Source organism: Durio zibethinus, chromosome 21 (genome assembly GCF_047325235.1).
Source record: "Durio zibethinus cultivar Kanyao isolate XHJ-2024 chromosome 21, ASM4732523v1, whole genome shotgun sequence".
NCBI classification, from domain to species: domain Eukaryota; kingdom Viridiplantae; phylum Streptophyta; class Magnoliopsida; order Malvales; family Malvaceae; genus Durio; species Durio zibethinus.
This window is the reverse complement of record NC_143182.1, coordinates 5414735-5430597: the sequence shown is the minus strand read 5'-3', so window position 1 is coordinate 5430597 and position 15863 is coordinate 5414735. Positions and strand designations below refer to the sequence as shown.

Sequence of the window (15863 nt, the reverse complement as noted above, 5' to 3'; positions counted from 1 at the left end):
AAAATTTAATATATAATTAAAAAATACATATAACTATTTTTAATTTTATTTATAAAATTTAAAATTTTCATAAGTAGCATATAGAAAATGAATTTATTAAATTATTACAAAATAATATTTTTAACTATCAATATATTTAAAAAAAAAAAAAAGAAGTTAGAAATTATAGTTAGATTTACTTTATCATGTTAATGGCGAATGCTTTAATCCTATCCTATTCTTATATATAACTAAAAGTCAATGCTTATAAATTATAATTTTCAATAATATGTTTCTCAAACATATGGTAATAAATACCAATGCTTAAGTATTTGATTCTAAATTTCAAATTAATTATAGTTTATTTATCATAACTAAAAAAAATCTCATACATCGTCGGATGAAATTTTTAATTTTACCAACAATATTAAAGGTTGATACATATTTTTTAAAATTATTTAAATCAATTAATATAACAAAAAAAAAATACATAAAATTTTGAAAAGTCCTGATTCACAATCTTATTCCTATTCAGAGTCAAACTTGAATTAGAGGTTTTTGGGTTGTTTAGAGGTGGACAGGCTAAAGCCCAACCCAAAAGAAACAGAGACGAGACTCTTTGTTGTAAGTGAGTCGGCGTAGGGACCAAGCGAAAATATCCCGCTTTTGTCGATGGGTGTCCTGTAATTAACGAATATTATATTTAACCCAACACTTGTTTCTTTCTCATGTTCCCCAAACAGACCATAGTCTCAAATGACACAACTGTCCTTCTCCTTCTCTCCACCGGACAACATCGTAATTTGCCTCTTAAAAACAATCAATCTCCCTTCTTCTCTTCTTCCTCCTTTCTCTTTCGTTCTCTTCCCTTTGCGCATATTGTTTTTTACCTTCCTCGGCATCATCGGCCACTAGAATCCTCCATAGTTCCTTGTAGATTCCTCCATGGCCACCCTCTCAGCTTATCCTAGCCCTAACCCTAACCCTATTTTCCTTTCCCCTTCCGACAAAACCAACCACAACCCGGAATTTCTCCCTCCGATGCAGCATCATACTTCTCCTGACCTGGACCCCAACCCCACTACCAACCCTAACCCTAACCCTGATTTCCACACTACACCTTCGACCCCATCCGATGTGTTTCCTCCATCTACGGCTGTTTCATCTCTTCTCCACCTCTCCTTCAATCAGGACCACGGTTGCTTCGCCGCCGGAACTGACCATGGCTTCCGGATCTACAATTGCGATCCATTCCGCGAGATCTTTCGCCGAGATTTTGATCGGGTCGGCGGAATCGGTGTTGTCGAGATGCTTTTTCGGTGCAATATTTTGGCTCTCGTTGGCGGTGGACCTGAACCGCAATACCCGCCAAATAAGGTTATGATCTGGGATGACCACCAGAGCCGATGCATCGGCGAACTTTCGTTTCGTTCCGAAGTTAGATCGGTTCGGCTTCGGAGGGATCGGATCATTGTCGTTTTGGAACAGAAAATTTTCGTTTACAATTTTGCGGATTTGAAGCTACTGCACCAGATTGAGACCATCGCGAATCCAAAGGGACTCTGCGCGGTGTCTCAAGGGGCCGGGTCCTTGGTTTTGGTTTGTCCTGGATTGCAAAAGGGGCAGGTTAGGGTGGAGCATTACGCCTCGAAGAGGACTAAGTTTATTATGGCTCATGATTCAAGAATTGCGTGCTTTGCACTTGCGCAGGATGGGCAGTTGCTTGCTACCGCGAGCACGAAAGGGACACTTGTTCGCATTTTTAATACGGTTGATGGTAGCTTGCTGCAAGAGGTATGTGATTAAATACTATTAACGCTATTTCGTTACTTTTTTTATTGATTGTGCAATTGAATTAGACAAATTGGGTTTGAATTTTGATGATTTAAGTGGAAATCCTTTTTGGAATTGCTTCGAATCTTGTTATAGTTGTCTCGTGACACGGTTGCCTTTAGTTAAATTAATGTAACTTTAAGGAAATTTCATTAGAATGTTCGTCCGATGATGTTCAACTTAGATGTTGCTATGGTTGCTGTATCTATTCTATTTCCTCGTGTTTTTGTCAGCTTGCAAAAGGCTAACAATATTATTCCTTTGAATTACTTACAAATGCTAACAAGTTGAGTTTTATATATGACAAACGGGGAGCAAAATTAGGGTATTCATGTTAAAGGAATGTGGGTTGTAACCTGTTCATTATTGAGAAATTTTCATGTTGTATGCATCTAAGAATCCTGCTTTCTTATGGCTTTCTTATTACGCTATCATCTGACATGTTATGAGTGTTAGGCTTGGTTCTTTTGAGTTTTCTATATGCGGTTGATGTAAGATGTTTACCCTTTTTTCGAGGGTGTGCTCGTTTTTATGGTTCTGTGTAGCATTGAGGACTAAAAATAATAATATGTCACTTATGTAGATTCCAAAATTTTTCTGACATTCTGAAGGTTTTATATATATATATATATATATATATATATATATATATATATATAAATATAGGTAAGGAGGGGTGCAGATAGAGCTGAAATTTATAGTTTGGCATTCTCTCCAAATGCCCAGTGGTTAGCAGTTTCAAGTGACAAGGGCACTGTTCATGTTTTTAGCCTTAAGATCAATCCTGGATCTCCAGGCACTGACAGATCACGAAGTGCATATGACCCCGTTACGTCACCCCACTCCTCTCTTTCTTTTATCCGAGGTAAAGTGTCCTTCTTTGCCCACTGCTTTGGTTGTCATCTTAAACGATGTAATTGTGTCTTCAGTCATTGGGTCACTGTGAAAGCTGACATGATAGAACTATTTCATTTCCTTTCCTAGCATTAGATGATGCAAATGCTCAAGATTCTCTTATCACTGAAAGTTATATTTTGTGCAACAAAATAGAATATATCATGGAACACAAACATCTATGTCAATTTCCCTTTACATCTTCCTTTTTCTGATCTCTGAGATTCTTGTCACCCATGGCATGGGAAACAAAATTACAACTTTCAGCTGGATTATGATGATGATTCAGCTGGGGAATTATCATTCTAATAGTGTGTACAAGTTTGTGTCTAATATAGCTGCTAGAAATTTGGCATTTGGGATAATATCTTCATATTTTGTGAGTGATATGATGAGCATCTAAAACTGGCTTTCTGCTTATAGGAGAGTTATCCAAGTATTTCAGCCAGCAGAGAAACTAACACTTGAATAGAATGTGACAACTAACGAGATCGTGTCTAATATATATATTAGAAATTAGGCATTTGAGACAATTTTTTGGTTTTTGGGGAATCAACTATGATAAACATCTAAACTGTTTTTCTGCTTGCAGGAGTGTTACCCAAGTACTTCAGCTCAGAATGGTCAGTGGCCCAGTTCCGCTTGGTTGAAGGTTCTCAGTACATTGTTGCTTTTGGTCACCAAAAGAATACAGTGGTAATTCTTGGCATTGATGGAAGGTAAGAAAAAAATACTAATAGGGATATCAAAAATTTTTTGGAACAACCATCCATCGATAAAAAATTTATGTTTTATCTGTTTAATTTGAATTTGCTATGCTGGTAAATCAACAAACATTTAGGGTGGCTTTGGAAGTATTTTAGGACTTAGAAGCGATTGAAGCATGCTTGGTAATTGCTCAATGACCTTGGCATGTTAGTTGTTGATCCACCATTTTCCTAGAGATATCTGTTGTCAGAGCATAATTTGTGAAATTTCGTTGAAGCATCTAGATGCAATCAAGATGGTTACTCTTGATGTGGTCAAAACCTCTGATATTCGTTTCCTAGGGCTTCCATCTCTTTCACCGATCCTCTTCACTTGACATTAGCTGACTTTTATCTCTTTTTTTTCCCCTTGTTCACTGCTACTTTTTTCCTTTTGTTTTTGTTAAAGGAGAAACTTTATGGTTAATTTATGAATGCATATGCAGCTTCTACCGGTGCCAATTTGACCCAGCGAATGGTGGGGAAATGACTCAGCTGGAATATCACAACTTTCTGAAGCCAGAGGCAGCATTCTGAAGAGTTTTAAATTTATATTTTTCTATTTCTTGGCCATATGTTGTATCTTCTACATTATTACCGTCTTTTGTTTTTTTCTCCTCCCCCGTTTACCTGTAATTCACCTAATGTATTTTGTAATTTGTAAATATACAAGTATAGATTTGTAAAGTTTGTAACTGCTTACTCAAAAAAATAAATAAATAAATAAATAAATTTAACCTGTTCATAGTTTAATTTCCTTTCTGTTTAGAGTAGAGGCGGCATTACAAATTTACAATGCTAAAATCCTAAGGTTTCCACTTTTTTGGGTCGGGTGCTTGGATTATCCGTGAAATCAATTAGTATTTGGCATAAGCAAAATCATTGTAAGACGGTATAGCTCCTACTAAGTCATAACTCATAATTAAAAGCTGTGGATTCTCCTCGGATAAATGTGCTAATACTTATAATTTACCCAGAATTCCGTGTCATGCTCATAATCTAAGAACAAATCTCAAGACGATGCTTTTGTCATTGGACCAATTTTTTAAATTCAAGGCACAGAAAATTGTGGTTGACCAGATTGGATCTTTAACCTATGTCAAATTTCTAATGTAAGTTTTGGCTCCCTCCCCTCTCTGACGAGTGATGACACTGATCATGTGAGGGATGACATCATTTTCATACAAAATCATTGTATTCTTTAATTTATAATTTATACATACAAAATATACAATTACTTGACGCCTCGGAACGATCGATGACATCTTCTAATGTTTCATCACAAAATGCTCATACTTAGGCGTTGCTTAGTTTTGAAGATACAAACGGGTGAAAATGAAAATTTTATTAATTTAATTATTAAAATTTATAATTTTTTAATTTAATTATTTGATTAATAAATTTTTTATTTTCATTTATTTTCATCTTTCCTTTAAAAAAAACTAGTGTATCTAAACCTTATAAGATTCTTGTTGACATATAATTTACAGATAATTGTCACACTCAGATCATTTTCAATTACAATTATTTTATCATTTTCGGGTTTCTTTCATCTAGAAAATTCCTGGATGGCGCATTACTAATGCTTCATTTTTTATCTTTCACCATTTTATTTCCTTGTTTGCTAGATTCTCATCCCTTATTTGACTAAAGTGTATGCTGCGTGATTTTCAGATTTGTTTATATGCTTGAAAACACAGCTGGATATATGTCTTCTAGCTTTACATCTGGTTTCATCAATTATGGAATCGATGGTTGAAAGGTCTAGTTCTGAAGTTTGCACACTCAAAGCATCACCTATAACCTCTATTATTGGGAACCCCATTTCAGTGGCAAAATCTATTGCTCCTACCAATGCCATTGCTTCAACAATATATGAGTCCGCAACCACCCTGCCTAGCTGAGTAAGCTCCCATAAATGCACCTTCTGTATCTCAAATAACTACACCAATCCTTTTCTTGTGTTCCTTGCTATCAAAAGCACCAAAGTTTCACCTTGTAATATCTAGCATCAAGCAGAGCTTTTCCATCTTTATCTCTTCTTCTTTTTTTTTTGTAATTTCTCTGAGCAGTTTTTTTTCTTTAATATTAAATTTTTTTTTTCGTATTAGAGCTGTTAAAAATAAATTCTGATCATTGAAATTAAAACTTAAATATTCTATCAATATTTTGTTATTGGTTAATATTAGACTTTCTTTATAATTCATGGAGAATGATAACTATGATTAAGCTATTTGGACGAAAATTATTGCAATGATGAAGTATAAATTAATCTCCTCAACTTTTCAAATCGTCTTTAATAAATATTTATCAAATCTTATTAAACGGATCAAATCATAATTAAATGATATTTGACCAAGATCTTGAAGATTGGGATTCAATACACCGAGATGAGTCAGTGTATCCCGAAGTTCCTCAAAAAATTCTCTGCAAACCTATTATGGTACCATAAGTAACCTAAATTATGCAGTGTGCTAGTATAATAATTTTTTGAATATATAACTGTTCACCGTGATAAACATAAAGTATAGTAAGTATTATTTTATTTATTTATTTTAATGAAAAAAGTAATCGAAAGCTTTTTCACATACAAATGGGTAGTCTCTTTCACAACATAGACATAGTAGTATTATATAAGGAACGTTCCTCCCTCCTTACACTTGCACACTTTATCTAGCTAACTCTTTCTTCTTTTTATTAACTTCTTCTCCTTTTCTCTCTCTCTCACTCTCAGACGTCTCCAAATCTCATAAAAAAAATGGCACTCAAGTTGTATGGCGCTGCCATGTCCACTTGCACTTCGCGTGTGATGACCTGTTTGCATGAGAAGGAAGTAGATTTTGAGCTTGTTCCTGTCAACCTTTTCGCTGGTGAACACAAGCAGCCCCCATTCCTAGCCAAGAACGTAAATACCTTGCCTGTGTCTCCTTTATGTTAATTGTTAACTTCTGGCATTACCGTTTTTTTTTAAAAATTGATGATGGCGTTTTTTTTTTTGTATGCAGCCCTTTGGCCTGATTCCAGTGCTAGAAGACGGCGATCTCACTCTTTTTGGTAGGCTGTCCCTCTAGACCTGTTCTCGTGTTATATTAACACCATCGCTCTTTTAGTTGGCCATGGATTATTTTGTAATGCGTTGTTATATCTCTTTTGTGTTTATTTTCACTTGATTGCTTGATTTTTAATTACAAAAACATCAATTATCTTTATGCATATAAATAAAAACATATATTGAAGGGCACAAATGTATGTATTTATGAAGTACTTGAGTTTATTTAAAAAAAAATGAAGTACATGAGATTTTATAGAAAAATATTTCTTCTGATCATTTTTGTATGTCTACATATGTCAGAATCTAGAGCAATCTCAGCATATGTGGCTGAAAAGTTCACGGAAACTGGCTATGATCTGATTAGGTACCAAAACCTGAAAGAAGCTGCTCAGGTCAGAGTGTGGATGGAGGTTGAATCCCAGCAATACCATCCTGCAATTTCTCCAATTGTCTTCCAGTTCTTTGTGGCACCTCTCCAGGGCAAAACCCCCGATCAAGCAATCATAGATGAAAACTTGGTGAAGCTGGGCAAAGTGCTTGATATATATCAGGATAAGCTGAGCTACACCAAGTACCTTGCTGGAGATTTTTACAGCTTAGCCGATTTGTTCCACCTGCCTTACACTTACTATTTCATGAAGACTCCTTGTGCAAATCTGATAAATGACCGTCCACACGTTAAGGCTTGGTGGGAGGATATTTCTTCAAGGCCTGCTTTCCAGAAAGTGGCTTCAGCTATGACTTTCGGCGAGAAAGGAAACTGATATGAAAGGATTACAATTTTTATGAATTTAAAGAACTTTTTTGGCATTGTTGGAGTTGGTTTTTCCGCTTTATTTTAATGGAATTATAATAATTTGAAAGTGTGATGCTTGTTCTTTCTTTTCTCTTTTTCCCTTCTATGATTATTATACTAATATCGAGACCATATGCTGAAGATGCTGCTGTTATTGACTGAAATAACAGATAATTATACTGAATCATTATCAGGTACTGTTTGATTATATATTGGATATTGTGATCCAATTTATCGAGGTGATCCGGCGTAACCCATGATGCTATCATACGCTTCTTTGAATTTAAAATTGAAAATCTGTATATCATTCACTCATGAAACCACGTGTCTTGACTGTTAATCTGAATTTCTGATATAAATCCCCTAGTGATAATCCAGCAGTATATAACAAGTCCAATAAAGCTCTTCTCTCTCATCAAGTTGTATGGATTCTGGAATTCCCATATTGTCCCACACCCTTTAGAATCTGCTGTTTTGTCAATTCAGAAAGGTCTAGACAAGTAGAATTTTGTGCGTTAATCTTTCTCAGCATTGAAAACCAGAAGCTTTCCTTCTCTTGCCAATATGAATAGGTAAATGCCATGCTTTGTTATCTCATACAGCTTGTCCACTTTTCCAATAATGTGTGCTTTCTCTGTTTTCTGTTTGCTTTCCCCTCAATTTGAACAGAAGAAAATCTTCTCTTGCGGCTGTTTGGTCATATTCCAGTGCTTGGAAATGGTGATTTTTTTTTTTTTGTGGTCGGTTTTCACATTTTACTCTTTCAAACCCAATCAAGATCATCAGTAATGGTTGCTAAAATTCTCTTTTTGCCTTTTTCATTTCTTAATCCAAGCTTGTAGACTGAAATTTTAAGTTCAAGGAAAACAGTTTTGACCTCATTAAGCACCAAAATCTCAAAGAAGCTTGCATTATTGGTCAAGAGTACTCAAATGCATGTGGATGGAGATTGAACCCAACAGCTTAACCCTGCCGCCTTCACCTAAGTTATTATTATCTATATGATGTCATTGTCGAGTTTCAATATTGTCGATTGGACCACAACCATAATTTCAAGCTTAACCTGAATTCTAAATTACTCCCATACATCTAGTTCAACGGCATCGATTGCAATAGGAAAGCAAAAGGTCTCTTTGGTCAGCCAAATTAATTCACCGATCACATTTTGAGGTTCCTGGCAGAGCTGTTCGAGCATGATCTTGACTTTGAGTTTGTTCCCATTATTGGTCTTAGGCTAGAAAGCAGAAAAGGGAAACCATTTTTTTCTGGGGAATATAGCCTTTGCATCCTCTGTAAGGTCTTGTACAATATTTGTGTTTATACTTAAAAAGTATCAGCAGAGGAAATACTACTATTCTTTTTTTTTCTGTATTTTAACTATTTACAAAGTTTAAAATATAAAACAAATAAAGAATACAGAGTTTATACTGTTTAAAAATTCAATAGTCATCTTGATACACACATTCTTAGCGCCATGCTTGTAGCAAATAAATACTCGGTCCACGGCTTCACATCTATATATAGAACTAAATCCTTTGTTACTTTAACAAACAAACAATTTGTGTCTTTCCTAATCTTTCAGGCTGATATCTTTGTCTCTAATTGATCTCTCAATGACAATCAAGTTGTATGGACTTGCAATGTCCACATGCACCGCCCGGGTGCTGACCTGTCTCCATGAGTATGGTGCAGAATTTGAGCTCGTCCCTGTCAATATGCTCGGTGGTGAACATAAGCAGCCTGATTTCCTTGCCAAGAATGTAAATCCCCTATGCTTAATTTGTTTTATATATGTTAATGATCTTGCATTAATTCTGTCCTAAATACGAAAAGTTTTGTTATGTGTAAATGCAGCCCTTTGGTCAGATTCCTGCATTAGAAGATATTGATCTAACTCTTTTTGGTAGGTTTTTCTACCCTAATCTTTGAGGTCAACTAGACTGTCATGACTTAATTTGTTTCATTCCTAATTACTCTTCCAAAGATTTTACATGCTCGATGGATTTGTTTTAGAGAAAACTAATGTTTATGATTGTGTCAGAATCTAGAGCAATGTCATCATATGTGGCTGAAAAATTCAAGGGAAGTGGCTGCGATCTGCTGAGAACCGAAAACCTCAAAGAAGCTGCACTGGTAAAGACATGGATGGAGGTAGAATCCCAGCAATTAGGCCCTGCAATCGCTCCAATCATCTACCAATACTTCCTTGTACCAATGCAAGGCGGGTCAACAAATCAAGCACTAATCGATGAGAGCTCAGAGAAGGTAGGCAAAGTGCTTGATGTGTACGAGAAGAAGCTGAGTAGCACCAAGTACCTTGCCGGGGATTTTTATAGCTTGGCAGATCTGCACCACCTGTCTTACCTTTACTATTTGATGAAGACTCCTTGTGCAAAACTGATAAATGAACGTCCCCATGTTAAAGCATGGTGGGAAGATATTTCTTCAAGGCCCGCTTTCAAGACAGTGGCTTCTGGTATGACTTTGGGTGAGAAATGATTATTGAAAAAATCATCAGGCCATTCATATATCTAGTAGTATGAATTTTAGGGCCCCTTCTGCAATCACTTTCTTTTCTTTTCTTTTCGTCTTTTAATTTAAATCAATTTTATCACCAAACAAATAAGGGCTAATGGAACTTTTAGCTTGTAGCAAGTCAATGACTAACAAACAAAATCTAATTTTCATATTTATTTTCTATATAGTTCTGGTATTATTGATTTATTAGTCTTAAGTACTATTTGTTAATTACAGTAAAATAAAAAGTACTATTTGTTAATTTTACTCATAAGATATTTTCATATTATACATATATATATATATTTATATATGGAACTTTTGTTATTCTTTTCTTTTTCCCTTTTGTTGAAAATATAAAATTTTTAGAATTAACTAAAGTACCTTTATATTTAATCTTTAAGGGTGAACTTGTTTACACTTATTAAAATTAAATATATATCAAATATAAAATATAGAGTAGATATCAACTTACATGATTGTAAAAACTTTTTAGCCATTGAATTTAATTGATCTAAAAAATAAGATTAAATTATTTTTTTTAGTTTTTATTTGTCTCTATCGTCACTTAAATTTATTGAAATCAATAATTAAAAATTATATATAAAATTAAAAAATTTATACTGATGTTAAGTAAATCTTTCCTCATAAATATGTGTTCAATTTTTGGGAGTGAAACTATAATTTTTTTACTAATTTACACTTATTAAATTTTATTAAAAACTTTCTCCCCTAATTCCGTATATGATTAATAACATCTCTTTATAGTTAGGTTTAACTTTATAAACAAGCATTTTTTGAGGAAAAATTTTAGAATTTATTGAAGGTAAATAAATAATATAAACATTTAATTAAATCGTTCACATAATCATCTTTAAAAAAAGTTATTAAATAAATCTAAATTTTAAATTTTAATACTCTTTCTTTTATTCTGACCTTTTTTGTATCGAAAAAAACAGTACAAAGAAGTTTGGCTTTATTATGTCCCTTTTCATGAGAATTTGGTGTCTAAAAACTCTCTTCTCACTAAATTTTTTATAATATATCTTAAAATCACAAATGTAAATATATAAATATATAATTTTTCAGATTTACAAATGTTCATAAGAAAAATATTATATACACGTAAAAATAAACACACAAATGTGCAAATAAATATATATTTTTTTACATCAACTTTTTTAACATAATAAAAAAAACTATTTTTTAAAATAAATGTGTGTATATGATATTGTCTTATCTAAATTATTGCTCAGCTAATGAATAAATGATAGACAAAGAGAGGGACTATGATGCAATAATAATACATGGCCAAACAGTAATTTTCCTTTTTTTTTTTCTTTACTTCGGTAAATTTATTTTAGAAAAAACTAAATCAGTAATACAATTTAAATTTAAATTAATTTTAGTTTTGAGTTTGCCCTTGGGTTAAGCGAGAAAAGGAAATAATTCAAGAAAAAGAAAAGAAAGGACACTAGGATAACGTGGCTAGAGCCGAACACAACTAAGCATAGTCTCCAAAGAAAGGATCACCGCGCGTTCAGGGTAGGGTAGTGGACGGCCCACTACGCCACCACTAAGGGAAGGCAGATTAGTAATTTAATACCTAGAAACCATAATTTTCTTTCCCGTTCCCCCATTTTATAATTTTTTCAAAAGGAATAATCCGATATATTGATAAAAAAAAATTTATTTCATAAATTAATAAGATGAGATATACTCTTTAAGATATATTAAAAAAATTAAAAAAGATATAAGTTAATTTTTTTAATTAAATTTATAAAATTAAAAAATTTTATTGATAATATATTATATAATTTTTTATGATTTTTATTTGCAAAATACATATCTGCGTTTTCTCCAAATACCAAACAAGGGGTTGGTTGGTACAATAAAAAAGGGCAACCTGACGAGAATCGTCGGCCCAAAATAACCAAACACCAATAATGATAAAGAAACTAACATGTCTACGAAGTATTTCTCAAAGAATATTATTATATTCCTTTAACCAATAATTCAGCCAATCTTGTCATGGCTGGCGGCGGCTGTCAAAGTCAATTGGTTTGGTGATCCTTTAAGCTGCCAAAAGCCCACAAATAATAGGAAAATGCTACTACACTATCACTAACAAAGCTTTTCAAGGAAGAATCCAAGCTGTCATGAGATTTTCAAGTAATTTGATTGTTATGGTCATTCAATTAGGAGATTTTACTATTGCTATAAATGTCGGTTTCCGGTCTTCAACTGATCTAATGGTTAAGTAAATCTTAAAGAAAATATAAGATTGAGATTCCATCCCAACCTGTCTCCCTTTTTTATATTGCTCTGTCCTTTTTAAATAAAAAAAAAAAGTTGTCGGTTTATAAGTAATTTAGTTGACTAAGAACATATCTAATAAAAAAGTCAGACCCATACAACTACTTCACATTGAAAATTAATACAAGAAAATTTTCAGTACGTGGAAAAAGTGCAAATGATTTTTCAAGGAACTTCCGGTTGATTCCTATTTTGTTATTGTGAACGCTGGGGATTGTGACATAAGGATGAGTACGTACGTTGACATCTGGCGGTGGAGATTTGGGATATTTCGAAGATGTTAACTTTGTGCATGTGGTTGGAGCTTTGAATAAAAAAAAAAGTAAATTCAAATGCTGAATTTTGAAGAATCTGAATGAAAACATGAAGAAATATAATAAAAGTAAATAACCAAAGCACCGGCTTTTGATTGGAGGTGTTATTTGTTGAATGGGCTGTAGTAATATTTTACTTTGGAGCATTCCAGAATGACGGAAAGGCAACTGTTGTCAGGACGGGAAGGCTAGATTGGTTTCTAACTTAATTTCTATATTTTATGCATTAAATGCTTCTATATTTTACAAACTTTCCGGGAAGATTCCTCCTTCCACCTTAAATATTTTATGCATAAAATGCTTCTTTGCCAAGAAACCCACAAAATATTTCTCATCTTTGCAGTTCTTGATCAAGTTAGAATCGTCAAACAGCAATGGCGGTCATCAAAGCACATGGAAGCCCTTTGTCAACAGCTACTCAGAGGGTTTTGCATGCCGTTGCGAGAAAGAGGTTGAATTTGATTTTGTTCCTGTAAACATGGGAGCTGGTGAACATAAATCGGAAAACTACCTTTCTCTCAATGTAAGTATATATTCCAGATCTCTCGTCTATTTTAGCTTAAAAGGTATTACAGGACAGAAGATTTAGCTCCTGTTTCATAAATCGCTTGTCTGATAGTAGAACTTGCTCTGCAGAAAAAATCCACCTCACTTTAACCCTTCTTTTCTCATTTTGGATAGGATTTCCCTCAACGGCTCAACTATTTTATTACTATTAATCCATGTTTCCCAAAACCCTTTTATGAGAGTACCGTGAATCTAGCTAATATTTCTCATCCGGTTGATGCAGCCATTTGGTCAAGTTCCCGCTTTCGAAGACGGGGACTTTAAGCTCTTTGATGAAGTCTTATGAGCGAAACCCCTAAATTGTTAGTTGTTCTGCAACTATTATCTATATGTAGCTAACCCCATCAAGCTCTGAACTTTTAAAAGGCAGAATCAAGGGCAATCACCCAATATGTTGCCCATGAATACACCGATAAGGGTACCCAACTGTTATTGCCTGGCTCTAATAAGAGTAAGGCAGTCTTAGAAATGTGGAAGGAGGTAGAAGCCCACCAGTTTGATCCTGCATTTTCAAAGCTAGCCTGGGAGCTGGCTTACAAGCCACTTTTTGGCATGGCTACTGACACTGGAGTTGTGGAGGAAAATGAAGCTAAGCTTGCCAAAGTTCTAGATGTCTATGAGACTCGATTGACTCAGTCAAAGTACTTGGCATGTGACTATTTCACCTTGGCAGATTTGCATCACCTTCCCAACATTCAATATTTGTTGGGGACCCCGTCCAAGAAGCTGTTCGATTCGCGTCCCCATGTTAGCGCTTGGGTAGCTGACATCACGGCTAGGCCAGCTTGGTCCAAGGTCCTGGCAATGCTAAAACAATAAAGACTTGGCACCTTCCAAGCTATTGGCATGCAACGAATAATGCCGGGTGTAATCTTTTGAATTTAATTTTGTTTCACTGTTGTCCTTGGGTCTTACTATCATTCTCCGGGAATAATAAAAGATTTCAGTGTTTGTCTTCAGTCTCCAACATGGAGATTTATGCTTGCGAGCATCCTCTTGTGTTCATCCTTTAGGTGTCAGCCTTCAATCTTCAAGTTGAAGGTATTGAGCATGTGTTCCATCTATTGTTTAATACAACAACAATTCGCCTGGGCAGATGAATATGATGTCTTCATTGTTTTCATATATTCGTAGGAGTGTTATTACGTGATTCCTAATCTTCAACCGATGTCTTTCTTTTATTTGTTCTATACTACTTGGATTTGGAAAGCTGTTATAGGTGCACCGATTGAGCAGATAAAATATAGCTACGCTCTATTAATGGTAAGGATGGGAGTAGATAAAATCACACAATGCAGTTGAAAAGAATTATTGTGGTAATAATTAAATTAATAAACCCCCTGTAATAAGATGATCAGAACGGTCCAAGATACAACATCTCCTTCAGGCAATTCATAAAAGCTATGCTACACGATTCCGCTTCGCCACATAAACGGTTGATGGACGCAGATGGAATTAAAATGTCCCGCTTTTGTGGCATTATAATGTGTCGTCTGCTCCAGTTTGAGCTCGTGCAAATCAGCTAGTGACTAGAGCAATTTGGGAAAATTAGAGAAAGCGAAACGCTAGCGCTTGTTATTGGGCCAGTGCCACGGAGCCCGAGAGGGGATGGATATGGGCTTTGATTCGAGACGCCACGAGAATCGACAAGCACTTAGGCCGTGGCGGTCTTGAAGGATTTCTTTGGGCCTTGGATTTCGGTGACTTTAAGGGCATAGATGCTGCTATCCGAGAAGGCAAGAAGTAGAGGGCTCTGTTTAAGTCTGTTTGAATAAGATGACATGCCAATGTAACATAATTCGGCATAAACAAATAAAACTCAAATCACGTAAAAAAAAAGTCAAATTTATCAATTAAATATTCGTGGTTATATAATTAAAATTTATTATAAACTCCTCAATTTATCCGAATCATTTGAAGAGATTACATCTAAACCATGAATAATCCAATTCATTTTCATGTGTTTTCAGGTCTAATTTAAGTTCAGAAAAAAAAAATGGAAAATAGAGTCTATCTGCCTAGGCTTTTTATGCAAAAATCTCGAAATGCAACAATAGAAAAGATCCAGTAACACATGTGGAGACAATAAAGACCTGTACCCAAGACATAAGACAGTAAAGACAGCATAGGGGTCATCATCTTCACATCTACATGACATAATATTAGCTCTACTACTTTTGAATTAAAATCTTTTGACGCTTCAATTCAATGAAGATAATAACGACGATATTTAATTTGATCTCAATTCCGATTCTCATTAATTATTTCTCAATCATATCATTGGGGAAACCATTTTTTTTTTTTTTTTAAGAAAGTAACATGTGCTCCCTTATTATATATTTATGTGAATATTGGGGCACTATTTTCAGGCAATCGAGCTACGTCCCAGCGTTACCTCTCTATACATAACTATCATGCAGTTAACTTATTAATCAAATTAGAGTTGGGCAATCAATCATGGGAGTCCTCAAAGTACATGGAAACCCTTTCTCAACAGCTACGATGAGGGTTCTTTCAGTCCTTAAGGAGAAAGTTCTTGGATTCAACTTGGTTCCTGTTAAGTTGGGTGCTGCTGAACATAAAAAGGAATCTTTTCTTTCCCTCAGTGTAAGTATATGAAATAATTAACAGCTCTAACCATGTTTTATTTTCTCTCCTTCTCTGGTACTGGAAATGTATTGGTAAACATTTGTAGAAAGAACAGTGAAGTAGCTTATTTAATATCATGTCTTGTACTTTAGTTTCTGTGTCATGACCTTACAGCTTCAGTTTGAGATCTTATGCTTCTTTTATTTTTTTTAATGCTCTGTTTTGAGCTTATTACGGTGGAATAAATTCTAATCAGAAAC

General features: G+C 34.4%; 5 protein-coding genes across 5 annotated transcripts; all 5 read left to right on the top strand.

Annotated features, from left to right (window-relative positions):
* Positions 1–707: 707 nt before the first annotated feature.
* LOC111305099 (autophagy-related protein 18a-like) lies at positions 708–4205 on the top strand. Its single transcript, XM_022902294.2, has 4 exons — positions 708–1773; positions 2479–2677; positions 3299–3425; positions 3899–4205. Exons 1-4 carry the CDS (start codon positions 925–927, stop codon positions 3987–3989), a joined length of 1266 nt encoding a protein of 421 aa, XP_022758029.2. The 5' UTR covers positions 708–924; the 3' UTR covers positions 3990–4205.
* A 1916-nt stretch (positions 4206–6121) lies between these two features.
* Positions 6122–7373, top strand: ATGSTF13 (Glutathione S-transferase family protein). Its single transcript, XM_022903969.2, has 3 exons — positions 6122–6357; positions 6458–6506; positions 6805–7373. The coding sequence occupies exons 1-3, from the start codon at positions 6211–6213 to the stop codon at positions 7266–7268; spliced, it is 660 nt and encodes a 219-aa protein (XP_022759704.2). The 5' UTR covers positions 6122–6210; the 3' UTR covers positions 7269–7373.
* Positions 7374–8623: 1250 nt separating this feature from the next.
* On the top strand, positions 8624–9914 carry LOC111306065 (glutathione S-transferase F13-like). Its single transcript, XM_022903968.2, has 3 exons — positions 8624–9060; positions 9155–9203; positions 9342–9914. Exons 1-3 carry the CDS (start codon positions 8914–8916, stop codon positions 9797–9799), a joined length of 654 nt encoding a protein of 217 aa, XP_022759703.2. The 5' UTR covers positions 8624–8913; the 3' UTR covers positions 9800–9914.
* A 2062-nt stretch (positions 9915–11976) lies between these two features.
* On the top strand, positions 11977–13388 carry LOC149512799 (uncharacterized). Its single transcript, XM_089751085.1, has 3 exons — positions 11977–12072; positions 12626–12970; positions 13129–13388. The coding sequence occupies exons 1-3, from the start codon at positions 11977–11979 to the stop codon at positions 13276–13278; spliced, it is 591 nt and encodes a 196-aa protein (XP_089607211.1). The 3' UTR covers positions 13279–13388.
* LOC111306064 (glutathione S-transferase-like) lies at positions 13381–14115 on the top strand. The gene has a single exon (XM_089750434.1). The coding sequence runs from the start codon at positions 13483–13485 to the stop codon at positions 13831–13833; it is 351 nt and encodes a 116-aa protein (XP_089606560.1). The 5' UTR covers positions 13381–13482; the 3' UTR covers positions 13834–14115.
* The last annotated feature ends 1748 nt before the right edge of the window (positions 14116–15863 follow it).